Below are 19782 nucleotides of genomic sequence, written 5' to 3' on the forward strand. Positions count from 1 at the left end.
TCACAAAATAGATTATATGATATAAATATATTACATTTAAAAATAAGTTATGAATTTAATAATGTATATAGCAAGCAGATCTATAATATTTTCATGCAAGAATAAATTTATATATTAAACATCTATACATTCTAGCAGAAACACAGATATCTCTAGTTTTGTAATATCTTGATTTACTTTATTTATTAACAGACAAATGCTAAGTGCTTTGTACTATTTCAGTATATGTTACACTATGTAATAATGAGCATGTAATAAATAATGATACTAAGATTGCAAAAGATAATACTGATAGATATGAGGAATGTAAATATTATTTTTGTCAATATCTATATAAAGTTAGCTAATTTAAAACAAGTAAATGAGTATCTTTTATGCAAATATCAGCACTAGTTTTTTATGTCAAGATGTCATTGTCATCTTGACAAGAATATAAATATGATTATGCAAAATGATTTTTGGAAGTTTGACATTCACTTTAAATCTACATTGTTAATATTTCACAGACTTGTAGCTTTGGTTTCATTATTTTTCCATTCTAATCCATTAAAATTTGCTTTCTTTTAATAAAAACTTTAAACTTCTGGACTGCAAGATCTTGATGAAGCTGGTGTATTTATGTCCATACAAATGTTTTTGTTACACTGTGGTTCTCGGGGTTCCGAAATTTCAACTTTTTGATTTGTTGAGGTTTCGTCATTTCTTATTGCACATATTATATCAGTAAGAGCAACTATATAATTTTTAGCCAATGTTAGAGTTTCTATTTTTGAAAGACGTCTTTCCTTAGTAACATGTGGAATTACTTCACGTAGAGACTAGTGTAAAAGGCAAAATTTTAGAATACTACAAATATCTTTTAAATTATTGACAATAATAAGAATTAGAGGAGAAGTCAATATTTACCTGAAACGCATCATTCAAACTATGCATTCTCATTCTTTCTCTTTCATTACTTTCTAATCTACGAAGTGTCCTTTCTTTAGACGTAGACGCTCGTGGAGACTTTGATAATTTAAATTTTTCTGTTTTTCTTGATGGTCGATGTACTGTACCACTATCTTGTACTCCTTGTCGAGTCCACTTTGCTTCCCAATTACTTTCACCCGTTACTTTAGATCTCATTATACGAAGCAACTGTATTACCAAATATGCGTATAATCAATCTACATTTATTTATATAATTGAAAATATGTTTACTTAAGGTAAATATGTTTACTTGAAATATTTATGTGTCAAATTTAATATTCATTAATTTTATATATATAAAAAAAAAGGATCGTATAATTCAATATTTTTTAAAAATAGAGATATCAAATGAAAATTTAAATATATAATGTACATATAAATACTTCTATATTAAAAAAATTATTATATTTTAACCAAATTGCTATATATAACAAAATAAGTTTTTATAATAAACTTGAAAACTCGCTAAAATTATTAAATATATGACGCACTATAATATAATATAAAATATATATATTTTTAAATATGTATAATTTTATTTATTATATAAAAAATTAGTTGAAATTGTCAAATTAAAAAAAATAAATTAAAGGAAACTGTCTATTACAAATATTATAGCAAAGCATACCTTATATTTTATTAAGGGATCTTTAACAATTTGAATCGTTGTTCGAGTACCGCGTGTACTTGTTGAGCCACGCTGGAAGACTGTCGTCGCGACTTCGGGGTGCGGTCGGCGCCACCTTCCACCCCTCAATATTGCACCACCTACGGCGTGGCTAATTCTTCATCGTTAAATGCTAGAATATCTTTTTAAATACTATCTATTGATAGAAAACAAAAATTGAAATTTAGACAAGTATTATTTGTTAAAATTTCAAATAAATTAGACCGACCAGTTTTAACAGGCAAAGATTTATATTAAATATGAATAAATAATCTAAAAAATCAAAAAGATGTACGAGTTAAATTTTATGATGAACTCTTAGATATAGTTGTTATATTTTTGATTTTAATTTCTTAAACCAGTTTCTTTTCTCTTATAATACATTTTTTATCGCGCAAATAGGAAAGATTCAAAAAAGAATTTGATCTTACTACGGAAAATAAGAAGGATGTATTTGAACGCACACCCAGTATATATTATAGCATTTTGAATCTCTACATATATGATGTATATATGTGAGCGGCTACAGGTGGGCGTATGACGTAATTCGCCCACGCGGGGTCTTCTATTTGCTTATTACCGCTTTACCACTAACTACGCCAGTCAAGAGTGTGTATTAAGAAAAGGGTGCGCGCGTTATATTCATGCATGGTTTCAGTTTTTCAAATCAAATCAGTTTTATATCGTATCAGTATTATAAGTTAAATCTCAATATAGTTCAAAAAAAAGGAGAAAAAAAATTTATAACAATCATGTTTATATAGTAACGTATATATATAAATGAACGTTGTTATATTTTATCAAATATTTGAAAAAAATGAGTAAGATAACTAGTAATTATTTGATTTGTTTCTTCCAGACATAAAATCTATAAGATCTTTAATTATAAAATTTTGATTTCAACAATATAATTATGATTACAATATAATTATATTATACTTAATAAAAGATAAAGAAAAAAAACTATTAAGATCTATTATTCTTAACAAATTATTTGCAAGCTTTAAAAAATATTTTATTTCTTATTCTCCAGTTTTACATTTACCACAACACGTATTAATACGTTTCTCTAATTCAAATTTCTTATGATTTGGAGTCCATGGGCCTAAACTAGCTGCAGAGTAAAAATCCATAGGATATGCTTGATTTTTATCATACTCAGCCATCTTCAGGGCGACTGCACCTTCATAAGGTGTAAGAAAAGGTTTATGGAAATTAATGCCCCAATCGATGCTGAGACGTGGACATGCAACCTTAAAGATATGAAAAACCACCTTTTTAAATATCATATTTTAAATAAAACTCGAGACAATATTTAGATGAGCTAATGAATTTTGTTTAATTACTTTTGAATTATATACCTGTATAAAACTATCTACATTTTTGAATAATTTAATTTTATCTGGGAATATTTCTGAAAGTAAAATAATAACGCTTTCCTTTCTTAAAGCTTTCAACTTATTTTGTAAGTGATCCACAATTTTCGGATGTCCCTGCCGACCTAAAGTCCCAAGTATCATTCCAAATATTTTAGCATTCTTTGTTAAATTTATCGCCAAGAGTCTTGTTTCGCGCATTTCTTTGTGATCATAGAATTCTTCTGTCATCTTTTTTTCATAAGGATCATATTTAAATGCTCGTAAATTTGGATTTGCAATCATAGCAGCTTCAAGATGAAATCTACCATCTCCTATATAAACAATAGCATCTGCACAATGTATTTGTGGCGCAGTGCAACCTAAAATCTTTAATAATGGTTTATATTAATTTAATACATAATACCATAACCTATATAAGAGTAAACAAAGAATAGAAAATAGAAGAAAAATCACTTCGCCTGGACTCAATGGTTTACTCTGCGGTATAGAAACTTCATATCCATTTTTTTTCAATTCTATTGCAATAGCTTGTAACGTTCCTACAAACTGTATTGTACTAATGAGTGATATTTTTGAAATAACTAATAAAGTAGCTTTAATGCTTTCTATACAATGTACAATGTCAATACTTATATTAACAAATACATATAGAACTTTAATTCCAATAGTTTGATCAATGGGAATTAGACAAGAGTGTCCATAATGAATCATAAAATCTGCATTTAATGCTCGAGCTGTGTAATCATCTATGCAACATGCACCTATAAAATAAATTTGTAATAGTAATCAAATTAATATTAAATAATATATATATATATATATATATATATATATATACACATATTTATAATTATATTTTACCATACGTTACATCACCCATAATAATAGTTTCTGCATCTGTAAAATTTTCAATAATATCGGCTATAGTTGTTGCATACATTAATAATCCTTCAGGCATTTGCAAAACGACCCTATTAGCTTTAATTTCTCTGATTCTCCATATGGATTTATGTATTTCAAAGTTGTAATTATTAGGTAATGCTGCAATAGCTGTATTCAATAAGGGATCATTTAAAAGTTCTTGTGGTATCTTATTAACTTTGATTGGAGCTTTAAATACTTTGCGAACTGGTTTTGCCTTAATTACAACAGCAGATTCATATTCTGCAATCATGATTATATTATCTGCTTTTATTAAAAAATTATGTTATCATTATAACTCATATTATATTATTTAAGTGTATTTTTTCTTCTGTTTATTAAACACAGGAGCTATTACATCTTAGAAATCATTTTTGTAAGCACATTATTTAAATAAAAATGATTTTAACTAAACTTCTTCGCTATATTATTATCAATTCTGAAATTATTGAATTTTTATTTACACAAATTTGTAATTCATTTATATACTATACTACAATTTTCCTATCACTCTAATCATATTTCTGTAAACGTTGGTTATGATCAAATATAATTACCAACATAATAACAGTATGTGTTCAACTAAACATCAGTACTTGCAACTTAGTCTAATTAATAACTAGAATTGTCAACTTAATAATCATAAAATTTTTAAATGATTATTATGAATTCGTATTGAAATTGACTTTGAATTGTGATCATAAGTAACGTAAAATGAAGATTGTCTTTACCAAATTTTGATTGGATAATAATTATATTCACATTAATATGGTCCAATCAGAATCTCACATGAAGCATTAATTTCTCAAGAAATACACATATTTAAAGATTCTTATTATTCTTTTTAATCAATTGATCCTTCTTATTATTTTTTTTTTATATATGTTTAATATTAATGACAAAGATAGACATAGTCGAGTTGAATTCTTATGATCATAATATTATGAGAAGATTCATGATCAGCTAAAGAGAAGGAATTCTGTTATTTGCTATTACTCTTATACTCTTTTACGTGATTGGTTGGATTTGATTTGATCCAATTCTTGCGTGTCAGTTTCTTATATATATGTTCACGTAAAGATCATATGGACCACGATAGTCGGTGCGACGTTGATTTATGTGTTTCATTTTATTATAATAAAATGAACTTCTAGAAATGTTTAAATGTATAATTGTTTTGATGTGATAACATTTTTTTATGTTTTTCTTCTTTTTTTTTTATCTAACAACAACTATTCAAAATTAATGACGCATAAGCCATTTGTAGGATGATACACAGCATCATTAATGTGACATCAAATCTGTCACGCTTACTGTACGCGTTTTGAAGATGTTTGATTGTTAATTTCACAATTTAAGAGACGTTAATGAATACTTTACTTAATGTTTCAATCATTTCAAAACCTTAATACGTTATAAAATGTTCTTAATCATATAATTAATTTTATTTGCATAAACTGCATACATAATTTTGTCGATTTAACTGGTTGAATAAGTTATATTCTTTAGTATAATGTACGCTAATATTCTTAAAAGGAGAAGTAAATGGTTTAAAGTGAAAAATTTTGAAAGAAATTATAATTACTGAAATGTTCAGAACATTATTTTTGTGTGGTGTGCAAAGAAGTGAGATTTCTACGGTTGTTTCGTTTTAACTATGTAATTTATCTAGATGCACTTGTAACGTCCTATAGCTTACATTTTATAGTGACTTTATACTTTCAAATTTGATAGTTTCAAAGATGCTGGAAGTAGGTTTGCGTGTTGTGCGTGGTCAAGATTGGAAATGGGATGATCAAGATGGTGGAGAAGGCCATGCTGGTACAGTAGTAGAAATTGGCAAACCACCATCTGGAACTTCAGCTTCTAGTCCTAATCCTGCCGATAGAACACCTGACAAGACTGTTATCGTTCAATGGGATCATGGTTCTAGAAGTAATTATAGAATTGGATATCAGGGAGCTTATGATTTACTTGTCTTTGACAATGCAGCTATTGGTGTAAAACATTGTAATATTATTTGTGATGGATGTAAAAAGCGTGGTATAATTGGTATGAGATGGAAGTGTACAGAATGTTCCGATTATGACTTATGCACACAATGTTATATGGCAGATATACACGATTTAACTCATACTTTTCAAAGATTTCAAACTCCTACTTCTATAGAGTTAGTAGAGTTTAAATATGAAAGCTATAACTTTTAACTTGTTAACGGATTTTCCTTTTTTGGATTTTTATAAGTTTTTATAAATTTACATTATTAATAGGATACAGCTGAGTGCAAGAGAAGGTTGTACAAAAATACCGTTGAAAGGTATTTTTATTGGAGCAAAGGTAGTTCGTGGACCAGATTGGGAATGGGGTAATCAAGATGGAGGTTCAGGTAGATATTATATTAGTGGTAAAATATTTTGTGATTGATTTATTAGTAATTTGTATATTTATGACATTTGTTTAACATAATTTTTATTTTATTTGAATAGGTAAAAGTGGAAGAGTTATGGATATTCGTGGTTGGGATAATGAGAGTAGTCGTTCGGTTGCTACCGTTACATGGTCCATAGGAAGTACTAATGTCTATCGACTTGGGTATAAAGGCTGTGTAGATTTATGTTATATAGAAGAAGCCACTGCTGGTACCTATTATAAAGAACACCTTCCATTTCTTGGACAACCTATAATAGTATATCCAGACGGTAGAAACGATTCTATGTTGAATAGAGGCAATACTCCCAATGTTGTTGTTTCTAGTCTTCGTCATTTGACATTTAACATTGGAGATAAAGTAAAAGTTTTAATTCAGGTAGAAGCTCTCAAAGAAATGCAGGATGGTCATGGTGGATGGAATCCACGTATGGCAGAATATATAGGGAAGGTATTGCAGAATAATTACATTAATTGATTATTAAATGCATACATGTAATATGTTAATGTATCGCGTAGATCGGTACTGTTCATCGGGTAACGGACAAGGGAGATATTCGTGTACAATACGAAGGTTGTAATAATAGATGGACATTTCATCCTAAAGCTTTAACAAAAGTAACAAGCAAAGATATATTTTCTCTTGGAGATATAGTTAAAGTAAAAAACGATTTAACTACGGTAAAACATTATCAAAGAGGACACGGAGAATGGATAGACGTGATGAAAACAGTGTGTATTCGTAAAATATTGTTTCTTCTTTCTACTATACTTCTACTATATTTCTATTATATATACAATATTTGTACACACATCTATATATAATTTGTTCTATTCATGTGAGTAATACATGCACTGTTCATGTGAGTAATATATTTTTTAAATAAATTATTGGTAATTTTACAGGCTCTTGGAAAAACTGGAAAAATAATAAAAATATATTCAGATGGAGATTTACGTGTAGCATTGGATGGTCATACATGGACATTTAATCCTTTGAGCGTATCATTAATGCCACCTGGATCACATAATGTACCTGTTATAAATGAAGAGGCAGATAGGAATAGAGATCGATCAGGTATAATTTAATATAAGAATAGTGTGAAATATAAGGCAGTGAAATATAAGACAGAGAAGTATATTTTTAATTAATATTTTTATTTTATCATATAGTCGGTGTAACAGATAATGAAGTAGAAAAATTATTACGAGATGCTGCCAGAGGAGAGGCAGGTGTTCATGCGGTAAGGGAATTTTTGAAAAAATATCCTGGTAGGGTGGATGCTCGAGCTGGTGGTCCTGGTGGTGAGAAAAAAACCTGTTTACAAGTAGCTGCGCATCAAGGGCAACATGATCTTTGCATTCTTCTTCTCGATGCTGGAGCTTCTTTACGAGCAATCGATGAAGATGGGGATACTCCGCTACATTATGCCGCATTTGGGTAAGACAATTCTTGTTTTGATTATGATCGAAATAGCTTTGAAAAACAAAGAAATAGTCTATTAAAAAAATATTATATTGCTTACTTTTTCACAGAAATCAACCAGAAATAATGGAATTGCTTTTGTCGCGAGGTGCGGCTATTAATGCTGTAAATAATGGTAAATGTAGTGCACTACATGTTGCTGTAAATAAGCAGCATGTTCAATGTGTAAAAATATTGTTACGTTATAATTGCGATGTAAATCTGCAAGATTCATATGGGGATACTGCATTGCATGATGCCATTGGAAAGGATGCACTTGATATAATCGATGCTCTTTGTGCTTGCGAAAGGATAAATTTTACTTTACGTAATAAGCGTGGTTTTAATGTTCTACATCATGCTGCCTTAAAGGGTAATGCGCAGTAAGTATGCAGTAATTCGTTCTTTGTTTATATTATCAATTGATTCTTGATTGTTTAGATTTTTTCAACTTGTGGATATAAAGTTGGTTACCATTACTGGTTTATTTGTCTAGTGCTACGGAAAGACTTGTGACACGAGCACGGCATTTAGTAGATGTGAAAAAGGAAGATGGTTTTGCAGCATTACATCTTGCAGCATTGAACGGTCATAAAGATGTGGCTGCTACGCTTCTCTCTCCAAATGGCGGTTGTGCAAAAGTAGATCTACGTAATAACAGACGACAAACAGCTCTACATTTAGCTACTTCGCAGGCACACTGGTCCTTGGTAGAGTTACTTATCGATTATAACGCAGATATTACGAATACGGATGAAGACGGAGATACGGCATTGCACATTGCTGTGGCCAAAAGTCCAAATCAACCGTCAACTATACCGACGCCAGAGAGTAGCCGAGATTCACCTATTATTTATGGGGTATTATATTGTTTATTATCAAAAGCTTATTTGCTCTTACATATAAAGTAAATTGTTAATGCGATACAATAATAAGAACTCGTGATTTGTGCAGATTTGGCAGACTTTGACAAGACAAGGAGCAAAATCTGAATTAGCATTGGCTTGTTTTCTAGTAAGCGTAGATAAAACTCGTACACTTCTGGAACACGTAAAGAATTCGAAAAATAAGACTCCTTTGGATCTTCTCAATGAAGATTCACAAGTTGCAGTACTTATGAAACTTTTAAAATCTTATGAATATCAAAGCAACAATGCTCAACTTGAGTAAGTAACATTATTAAATCTTTCTCTTTTTAAATTTGTAAATTATTAGATCTTTCTCTTTTTAAATTTGTCAGGCATAATTTTTAAAATAATTTTTATTAACAACTAACATTATAGAATAGGAAATAATTCATCATCTAGTTGCGCGGAAACCACAATACATCATGGAACTACCACATCTGAATCAGAATTATCTCGTGAGAGTGTCAAAATTAATTCTGCCGATTCTGCTGAATGCTGCGTTTGTTCACAGTTTTTAATTAACTCGAAAGAAGAATCTCGATTTGATCCTAGTGGTAGTGTCCCTTTTGTTAGTTGTTCACATTGTAGACACAAGCCAAACAAATCACAAATAATTCAAGGTAAAATGCGTTGAAATAATAATAATATTGACAAGTTTTACAATTTAATAAACATTTTTAAAAGAATAAATATGCTATGTACTTGTAATATCTTTGTCAGATGACCCAACAGCGATGGCGAATATACCTACAGTTAAAATGGATAAGAAAATAACAGACGTTTCATTGGATTATAAAATAAAAGAAGATAAGCGAGACGAAGAGAAGGAAAAGGAAAAACACCTCGAACGATTACGTTATTTGGAAACTAGAGTGGCTGATCTCGAAGAGGCAAATATGTGTAGTATTTGCATGGAACGTCGCCGCAATGTTGCGTTTCTATGTGGACATGGTGCTTGTGAACATTGTGCAGCACCGTTAAAAACATGTCACATGTGTCGTAAAACTATTACTAAAAAGATTAATCTATATTAGGGATGAAAGTTATGAAATAATTATAAAGAGAGCAACATGAGAAATTAAATAAATGTCAGACTCTATACAAAAATAGAAAAAATAAGTAGAAAATTAAGTTCCTATTTGGGACTGAAAATTATAACTGAAACTTAGTTGAATTTCAAGCATTTGTTTAGTTTGAGTCGTCTCTTATTTAAAAAAAAAAAAAATATATATATATATATATATATATATATATACACATATATACAAGTAAAATCTGGCTCTTTATGTATTTTTATCCGTAGAAGAAATATAACTTTTTATATTATAGCGTGTAAAAGTAATAAGATATTTTGAAAAGTAATTGGTAATCTATATAATGAATTTTAATATTGCGATATACGATCAATATAATTCACATTTTTAAATCAATTCAGTGAACAAAACAAAATAAAATAAATTTATTATATATATTATTGATTTACAAAAAATAAGATTTATTTGTATGAAGAGAAAGAGAGAGACAGAATTTTATTTGTTATCTTTTTACCTATTACCTAGGCTTTTCTATCGTCGAATATATACAATGTGAATACCATAGAATGACTTATTGTTAGATAAGTAATTGTAATGTAATATTTCAACAATATTTTAACTTTACTATGTTTTTACGAATGTATGGAATTTATATTATGCCCTCAATAAATATTAATTATTATAATAAAACGAATGTAAATTCAAATTCACAAGAAAATAGAAATTGTGTTTTTCAATCTTTTGAATTATACTTTACGTATGCCTTATTCCTATAAATTATTTATAAAGATTGATTCAAATTGATTATATAAGATAAAAAATACATAAGATAGTAAAGAGAGCCTTGATAACTTAAGCTTGAAGGTCGATAAATTAGTACGATAAAAAGTATATAATTAGGTTGTATAATTTTAAAAGTATATACTAGGTTGTAAAAGTATACAACTTAGAAATCAAACGCGAAAACAATTTATATTAAATTTATAGCTATTTTACAATTGCGATTCAAAAAATACTGGATATTGTGGCAAACAAATTTTTTAATATTTTGACGTTTATAACAGAATTAATTAATATATATTATAATATGATAAATAAACAGTGACAATAAACCATTAAATAATAAAATACAATGAGAAGAATTCAAACGGATAATATTTCCAACATTTTATTAATCAAAATGATCTATAACCTCTCAGAGATCATATCAAGAATTATATTTATCATCAAAAAAAAAAAAAACCATGAAGATTTTATACATATATTAATATTTTTATTAATATTTAATGGTTGATATGTAATAATCTACATATGCATCACTAAATAATAATAGAATTTATTTAGGTTCCATTCAATTTCGAATCTAAATTCACAAGTATTACCGTTATCCAATGAAAAATGTTTATCCCAATTTTTTATGAAACTGAAGAATTAATCGGAACACCAGTGATCAAGCACGATTATCACTTTATGTATAAGTTCATGACAAAATTGTTTATTAGTAGCACACTCTATATTGATTTATTGTAAATGGAGCTAAAATAGTCATATGATTCTATATCATGTATAAAAAAGTAGTTGATAAACATAAAATATTTTCTAAAATTGCTTTATGATGGGAAGGAAACGTTTCTTTATATTTCAGCAATGAAAAAAGATGAAGAAAAATGTCGAAAATTTAGAAAATATAGAAAATATGTATACATTATTACAAAATATCATTACACTATGAATGGGATGATAATTTAATGGAATTTCAAATTAAAATTGTTCAATATTATACCTTTTGTCACGTGACTGATATATATGACGAGCTAAATCTAATAAGAATAACAGCTAGATCAATAAAATAATCGAAACTATAGACTTTCAAGTTATATCGATTATATTTCATATTTTATATTTTTATTCATGTTCTTCGTAATTTAGAGAAACATTTTCAAATGATAATCAATATCAATTGACTTTTCACAGTAGTTTTGTTAATACATTATGTTTTAAATTGTATTTTCGATGGTACTATTTTTACATCTTGTCGTTGTGTAAAAGCGCGCAGTTCACACAGTATCTAATAGTTAATATTGTAGTATCTTTTTAAAATATTCTTGCGTCAGCTAGAATTTTAACTAAACGTTACGATCTAAAAATTACGAAATATACGAAGTGTAATTATATTATGCAGATTATTGAAATTTATAAAGTGAAATTTCCATATTAAGATGTTCCGTCGAATTATTTATTGTATTAATCTCGTTAAACGATAGTTGCCAAATCCATATTACGAAATCGTGTTGTATAAAAAAATGTTCTTGGTCATCGCAAGTTAGTGTTGCTGTGTATTGTGGACGTTATAAAATGGGTTTAAAACATAATTAGCATCGTATTATTTAGGTTAGAAAACTATGATTAGTAGGTATTGTCACTAATAAAAAACATGTTTTTCAACTTGCAGCGTTTAGTTTTTTGAACATCGTTTTAGATGCATCATTTATATTTCTTTCAATAGAATCAGAATTAAAATATTACAATTATATAGAATATAATCAAGTAACTTTATAAAAAAATACATAAGGGTGAATTTTGTTTTAATATCTTACATATATTTTTAGATTTATGAAAATACAGATGAGATCTATGAGTTGATAATGTTTGTAATATATGAATGAGATATGCAGGATCAAATCAAACAAAGACTTTTGCGTACTTTTCTTGCAATATTTGGATATAACTTGCATGTCTACGTTAAAGATGTCTGCCGTAGAGGCACCACCTTTTATTCGAACCATAGAATGGGATATGATGGACAAAACAAAGTTTTTTCCATTGAGTATGTTGTCATCATTCTCTGTACGATGCTGCCTCTATCCTCTTACTGTAATAAAAACCCGTCTTCAAATACAGAGACATAATGTTATGTATAATGGTAAGTGTTGAATAGAATAAGGAGTCTTTGAATAAATTATAATAGAAAAAAAATATTCAACATTATTTTGTTATGAACTTTAAATTTGTATATAACTTCATTGAAATAACATAGGCATTATTTAATAATTCATGTCGATTATAGGAATGATAGATGCCTGCAGAAAAATTTATAAACTGGAAGGATTTTCTGGGCTCTATAGAGGTTTTTGGATAAGTTCTATACAAATTGTATCTGGAGTATTTTATGTATCGACTTATGAAGGAGTGCGTCACTTATTAGGAAGAGAACCTCTTGCTCTTCGTATAGATTCTCTTGTAAAAGCATTGATTGCAGGAGGTGCTGCTAGTTTAGTAGGTCAAACAATAGTTGTACCATTTGATATTCTCAGCCAACATCTAATGGTTCTTGGGATCAATAACAAAAGTGGTAAAATTTATATAGATAAGGTGAGTGAAAGAAAATAAGCACAGATATTTATGGAACAAGAATGCATTTTTTATTCTTATTGTAATTTATATATTATGGTTGCTTTATATTATTGACAGTTAGGGATGAACCCATTAGGTTTAAATCTAGAGCCTGGTAGGTCGCGTGCTCATATATCTATAGAAGTTGTAAGATCAATATATCAAAGAGATGGTTATAAAGGTTTTTATCGTGGATATGTAGCATCTTTATGCGCATATGTACCGAATAGTGCTCTTTGGTGGGGTCTATATACGGTATATCAAGGTAATTGTTAATCCATTTTAAGACAATTATTTATTATGTATGTAATTCAAAAATTAATAACTATTAATTTCCTTCGGTTATTATAGATGAACTTATAAAGATATTTCCAATATGGTTTTCACACTTATTCATCCAGGCAGTGGCTGGTACACTTGGTGGTTTTACAACAACTATTATTACGAATCCATTAGACATTGTAAGAGCAAGGCTACAAGTGCAAAGATTAGATAGTATGCTTACTGCATTCAAGATTTTGTGGATTGAAGAAGGACTTAAAATGTTTACAAAGGGGTTATCGGCTCGTCTTGTTCAATCAGCTTGTTTCAGTTTTACAATAATATTAGGATATGAAACTATCAAGAGAGTTAGTATCAATGAAGAATATAAAAATTTTATCAGATGGTGAATTTAAAATGTCCATTCGTAGAAATGTACATTTCAACGAAATAAAATGCATTTTATTAAAAAATACATATATGAAAGCACAGATGTGCAAACGAAATCTCTAGAAAAGAAGTAAAAAAAATTGAATATATATATATACACACATACGCATATATGAAAAATAGTGAATGAAAACACTAACAATAAAGAAATGAAATTGCTTTGTCAATTGTGCAAATATACAAAAATATTTTTAACAGTGAATGCGAAATTAATGATATGTTTAAAAAGTAAGCAAGAAGCTACGAGTTAACATTAAGTAGACTATAGATCACAAATATGTAATCATCTATAGCACAAAGCATTACAGTGAATTAGCAAGGGTTCCATCCGAGGGCTTTGATTTACGATATTCAGACAACAGCCCGCCCAAAGATCCCACTATTTATTAATACTTTAAACTATTATATGCAGCTATTCGTTCTGGAATCTTATTTCATATTATGGAGTAGTATCGACCCAGATTTCATGATGTTGCTGCATCTGGAGTCCCATAGGCTAAGGGTGACTCATTTAAGTAAAGTAAATGAGAATAATTGAAAATAATTGAGAATAAAAGATAATAGATGAAAACGAATAAAAATATATAAGAACAATAAAATAATTATAATTTTTTTGTGAGTTTCTCTGAGAAATTATTTTAGAATTCTCCTATATTTAGTCTATTTATCTATATTCCAGTATTATCAGATGTAGAAAATGTAAGTACTTTAATGTTTAGTTGCAATTAAAATGAAGAGATTTTCGAATCTACCTGAGATAAGCATTTACAGTTGCCCTCTTAAGTCACAGTTTGTGGGGGGCCTCTTCTGCATATAGCTTTTTTTTTTACTTCATGAATTAACCACTGCTCTATAGCATTCCCTAAGTGCAACACATGGAAAAAATATTAAAAGTTAAAGTTTATTATGTATATCATGAACTATCATCCTAGCCTGAGAACAGTCAATGGATCAAAAGAATCTATCAATCGTACTCATTTACACAGGTATATTTACTTAAATGCTGAAGCAAATATTTAAATTAATCGATGAACCTATTATTAACACGTTGCATTTAAAAAATTATAAAGTAATGGACAAAGTTATAATATCTATGATACATTTTATGGTCGTACTCATTTTATGTATGGTCGTACTATTTTTACTTTGCATCTTTAATATATATACTTTATTATATTTACATGTATAAAAAATTATATATTTTTGAAGCAAATACGAAAACGAGTGTAGTGTCAATGTGTTTAATAAGTAATCCAACATTTAATAACTATGCAACATGTTCAAAAATCTTTGCTAATTCGAAAGAAATGAATTTCTAAATAAATGCAAAGACTTAAACTGTAACACACGCACACACACACACACACACACACACACACACACACACACACACACACACACACACATATATATATATATATATATATATATATATATATATATATAAGCGCGCGTGCGCGTATATATATATATACTTCAAAAGTAAAGTTTTCGACGTCGGAATATAAGACGAGATTTAGGCTTTTAAGGGGCCGCGTGGGAATATTTTTCTGTTTTTTTCACGATTACATGTTCCTAGTTCCTTTTTTAGAGATGTTTGTAAGTTCTTTCTAGTATTTTGTCGGCTTTGATAATGTTTCCGAATGAAAAAATGTAGAGGTGTAAATTAGAATGATAATTACATTAAACAGTAATGATCCTAAGTGATTTGTTAAGCAGTTTTCCAGTTGAGAAACAATCGCGTAGATCTGGTAACAGTAATGGCACATATATAATACATGTTTTATTATAGTTTTATGCAAGCAATATCCAAGGAGATATTAAAAAAAGAACGAAGTGGATAATTATTACAAAACGTATCTTCGCGCTTGCCTTGAATAAAATAAGACCTCTTTTGTTACGGCCTGATCGTCATTTCTCTTCCAAACACGTGACAATGAAACTTTCAGAGTCACGTTAAGAGGAAAAAGAAGGAACATAAATAAAAGAAGACGTGATGCTAGACGCCACGTTATTGGCGGGATATTATTGGCGGTTACTGGTAGGGATATAAGCACTTTCTCAGTCGTGTCTCGATATTCGATGGTTTCAACAGCCCCTCTTAGCATCTTTCTTTCGAATTTTTGGTGATAATTAAGGTAACTTAGTTTTTTATTTACATTCGTTCCTTGTTATTTAATAGTGTTTAGTTGAATCATTTATATTTTATTAATCGTATTTTCTACTTGTACCAAAATCGAACTTGATTTTTCACGATTGAATCAAGGAGACCTGCCAAGAAGATCCCTTACAAGGGCCCATATTCCAGGACTATTATAATGAATAATATTTGGAAAAAGGGGATAACATTGATTGCATTCCTCGATAATCTAGCGAGGAAAAGATGATGAAGAAAATAAAAGAATGCCGAAAGTACGATGGGACTGATAACGAAGGATGGACATCTCGGAGATCCCTTTCTGTCAAAATCAGAGTGGAAAAATGCATTTTCATTTTTCTCTAACGAAGGAAGGAAACCGCTCGTCCTTCGTAATTATTGCCTTTATATTTTAGTGACACAAGAATCGATTCCTTCTCAGCTTTGGGCATAGTTGCGATATCGTTCGGAAACTGAAAAATAGAAAAAAAATTATCATAAAGCGTTGAAAAGATTTGTAATGTTTGATATAAAAATATACTTGAGTCAAGTCTTGGTTATTGTACGACGAGCATCTTGTCTCAAGCCGACGAAGAAATTTGGCATAAATTAGAAACCGTATGAATTAGATGAGTTACGTAACATTTAAATAAATAGAATATTGTTTAAATATTACTATTTTTATATAAAATATAGTATATAAACTGAGATTTTCGCGTTTCATAATATTAAATTAAAATTAAATTATACTTTATACGTGTTACAAACGGCGTAACGTTTAAGCAGTCGTGTTATCTTTTAAATATTTGTTTATAAGACTGCGCGTACATTAATATTGTTTAAATAATTATAAAGTGATAGAAAGCATAAAAGATTTAAGTTTAGCTGGATCAAATGGATGAATTTTGATGTTTATTTGACGGAACGCAAAAGAAAATTAATCGAATTACTATTAAGGACAGTAGAAAATTAATTTTTGTCGATATTCTACCGAGATTCTTTATTATAGATATATATATATATACATCTATAATTCGACCGATTCTTTTTTTGAATTTTGAATAAGATTTACCCGCGACGATTTTATTATCTCCTTATCATTTTTATCATTTATTTTGATAAAAAAAATTCGAAATGAATAAAACGAAAACCATAACATTTTTCCATATGGGTATCTATTCTTCTGTATCAACGAAGAAATGAAAATTGAAAATAACGATAGCACGGGATTATATCGATTTATTATAGGTTCTTTTTGTTAGCAGAAACAGAATTTATCGTAGTTATATTTTGTAAGCCTTCTTACGAAAATAGTCGGTGAAACTTTAATATGATAAAGTTTTCAAACTTCCCGCCATACATCACCCTCAGCCTGCACCCACCCTTTCTCTCGTTCCACCCAGATTCGTCCTGATAATTCAGTCAAGTAAAGTTCTGTCATATAAGTAATTTACATTTGATCTACATAATGAAAATTACGAGATAGATTGATAGATAGATAATTGATAGATAGATGAATGAATAGATAAATGAATAAAGAAAAAGAAAAAAATGGATAAAGAAGAAAAAGAAAAAACAAATCAGATCGAGTACCGCGCAATTTATCTATCGAAAGTATTATTACAGGTTAATTATGAGAGACAGTCGTAACTCGTTGATATGACGGAAGTAAAAGTAACGATTTCTTTTTTTATCTGTTTTCCTTTTTTTTTTCTTTTTTTTCGCTCAAAATAAATCAGATAGGTGCAATTCTTTCGCATAATTTTCACGTAAAATTCTTCGAATATAAATCATCATCGAATATAAATTTAAAATCTCGGTGAAAGTTACATTGAGTGTAGCATTACAATAAAAAAGTTCATTGTCTTGTTTTCTTCCTTGTGTACTTAATTACTTCTCATCACTAACATTTATATTTAATCGAATTGTTCCACTTTTTGCTCGATGCAGTACATGAAGGATATTATTATACAACGACGACGACGACATTAAGACACAGACTTGCACACACGAGTAAGATATATGCAAATAGTGAAGTCAGAACGATAGGCAGTCACGTGCATATATAGATTTACATATATATATATGGGGATATATATACGAAGGAACGAGGAGATAAAACTTGAGTATGTATGGGATACAAAGTGTGAAGCCGAGATTAGCGTACGCAAGCAGAGTGTAGGGCGGCGCCCTAATAATGTAAATAGCCGAATAGCGATCAAGTATCTCACGGCGAGACAAAAATCGAGTAAAAGAAAAGAAGGCAGTCAGTATCTAGCAGTCGAATAACCAACACATCCTAGTGTATTAATATTTTTTTTTGCTTTTTATTTATTAGAATATATTGCATTTCTGTGAAGAGAGATTTCCTTTCATACTAAACCTATCATCAGTATCATCGGAATTCTTATTTTTCTTTCATAAGATATCCTTTCGGAAGACTGACTAGATATATATATATATATATATATATATATATATATATATATATGCATGTATATATATGTGCATATGTGTGTACGTATATACAAGAAGTTTCTCGAATAGTTAGAAATTTTCTGACAGATTATGGTTATTTTCCAGCAATCTAAGGCATTTTCACTGGAGATGTTATTTGATCAACTCGGTAGAATGATTCATATTAAATATTTACCAATTTTTTTCGTTTCTAAACAAACTTAAATATTATATATCTTTACATGGATATGGATTTAAAATTTAATGTTAAATTAAATAATACAAAAATATCGTATTGATATTAATATTGAAGAAATGTAGATTAAAAATAGAAAAAAATAGAAAAAGAAAAAAAGGAAAATGTTTGTATGATATTTGTATATATGTTTGCATGTATGTATAAATGTATGTTTGTATAAATGTATTACGTATAAATTTTCCATGTACATACGTTTATATATATATGTATGTATATTTTTTATGCCTTTCTCTACATTTATTCATTTTTTTATGGATACCTTTCGGACTCGCCTTTCATTTTTCTTCACAGCGAAGAGGATCGAATAAAAAGTTGAAACGAGTGGTGGAGGGATGGAGAAGAAATAAACGAGAACGAGAGAATTAAAAGAAAAAGAGAAAGAGAGAAAGAATGAGAGTGAGAGAGAAACACAGAAGCGGAGGGGTAACAAGAAACGGCGGAAGGATGAGAAGGAGGAGGAAAAGAGAGAGGAGATGAAGAGATAAAGAAAAGGTTGTTACAGTCGAGAAGAAAGAAGGCAAGAGGGTAAAAGTACAGATCTACGATGGAAATGACGCAAAATCTATAGAAAAGAGTAGATAACTGATAGAGATGCGTTAAATATTTGTAAACGATATTATCCGAGGAAAAATTCTACTTTCTAAAAGAGTCACTTTCTCTCTCTCTCTTCCTCTTTCTCTTTTTCTTTCTATTACTCTCTTACTTTCCCCCTCACTCACTGTCTATCTTTCTCTCTCGTTCGTTTATTCGCTCTCTCATTTTCTTGCACACATAAATATACTTTGCCGTAGTCGATCCTTCGCACTATTTATATTTTTATGAGCGACTCATCTCGAGGTTATATATTTACTTCTCTCTTCTTAGCCTCACCTTTCCATTTATAATTTCACACTTTTGTGTATATGACATTTATATTAACACATATTATATATATGTATGCATATATGCATATATGCATGTATATAACTATCTATCTTTGATTTATCAGTTAAATATGGTAAATATTTATATTAAAAACCATTGATCTGCATTATCGATCAATATTCATTCCACTA

General features: G+C 29.0%; 4 protein-coding genes across 7 annotated transcripts; 2 read left to right on the forward strand and 2 right to left on the reverse strand.

Moving 5' to 3' along the window:
- Positions 1-184: 184 nt before the first annotated feature.
- Positions 185-2338, reverse strand: LOC118450826 (transcription factor Atoh7-b). The gene is made up of 3 exons (XM_035886776.2): positions 1598-2338; positions 907-1137; positions 185-818 (listed from the first exon to the last, which is right to left on the reverse strand). The coding sequence occupies exons 2-3, from the start codon at positions 1123-1125 to the stop codon at positions 576-578; spliced, it is 462 nt and encodes a 153-aa protein (XP_035742669.1). The 5' UTR covers positions 1126-1137; positions 1598-2338; the 3' UTR covers positions 185-575.
- Positions 2339-2625: 287 nt separating this feature from the next.
- On the reverse strand, positions 2626-4631 carry Dph1 (diphthamide biosynthesis 1). 2 transcript variants are annotated; one of them, XM_085662619.1, is made up of 5 exons: positions 4494-4631; positions 3877-4179; positions 3469-3776; positions 2998-3381; positions 2626-2889 (listed from the first exon to the last, which is right to left on the reverse strand). In XM_085662619.1, the coding sequence occupies exons 2-5, from the start codon at positions 3971-3973 to the stop codon at positions 2659-2661; spliced, it is 1020 nt and encodes a 339-aa protein (XP_085518745.1). In that variant the 5' UTR covers positions 3974-4179; positions 4494-4631; the 3' UTR covers positions 2626-2658. The 2 variants fall into 2 exon arrangements, with proteins under 2 accessions (XP_085518745.1, XP_035742668.2); XM_035886775.2 differs by lacking the exon at positions 4494-4631 and having other exon boundaries at positions 3877-4388.
- Positions 4632-5010: 379 nt separating this feature from the next.
- mib2 (E3 ubiquitin-protein ligase mind bomb 2) lies at positions 5011-10041 on the forward strand. The gene is made up of 12 exons (XM_035886768.2): positions 5011-5102; positions 5671-6106; positions 6207-6322; positions 6423-6814; positions 6883-7095; positions 7270-7441; positions 7537-7804; positions 7900-8211; positions 8325-8688; positions 8783-8994; positions 9112-9356; positions 9457-10041. Exons 1-12 carry the CDS (start codon positions 5093-5095, stop codon positions 9768-9770), a joined length of 3054 nt encoding a protein of 1017 aa, XP_035742661.1. The 5' UTR covers positions 5011-5092; the 3' UTR covers positions 9771-10041.
- A 1648-nt stretch (positions 10042-11689) lies between these two features.
- LOC118450821 (solute carrier family 25 member 44) lies at positions 11690-14972 on the forward strand. Of its 3 annotated transcripts, none has more exons than XM_035886763.2 (5): positions 11690-12161; positions 12380-12693; positions 12838-13142; positions 13242-13428; positions 13515-14972. In XM_035886763.2, the coding sequence occupies exons 2-5, from the start codon at positions 12429-12431 to the stop codon at positions 13832-13834; spliced, it is 1077 nt and encodes a 358-aa protein (XP_035742656.1). In that variant the 5' UTR covers positions 11690-12161; positions 12380-12428; the 3' UTR covers positions 13835-14972. The 3 variants fall into 3 exon arrangements, with proteins under 3 accessions (XP_035742656.1, XP_035742657.1, XP_035742658.1); XM_035886764.2 differs by having other exon boundaries at positions 11690-12183; positions 13515-14853; XM_035886765.2 differs by having other exon boundaries at positions 11690-12179; positions 13515-14853.
- Positions 14973-19782: the final 4810 nt, after the last annotated feature.

The sequence above is a fragment of the Vespa mandarinia genome, chromosome 19 (assembly GCF_050613455.1).
Source record: "Vespa mandarinia isolate Hongniang chromosome 19, ASM5061345v1, whole genome shotgun sequence".
In the NCBI taxonomy this organism is placed as follows: domain Eukaryota; kingdom Metazoa; phylum Arthropoda; class Insecta; order Hymenoptera; family Vespidae; genus Vespa; species Vespa mandarinia.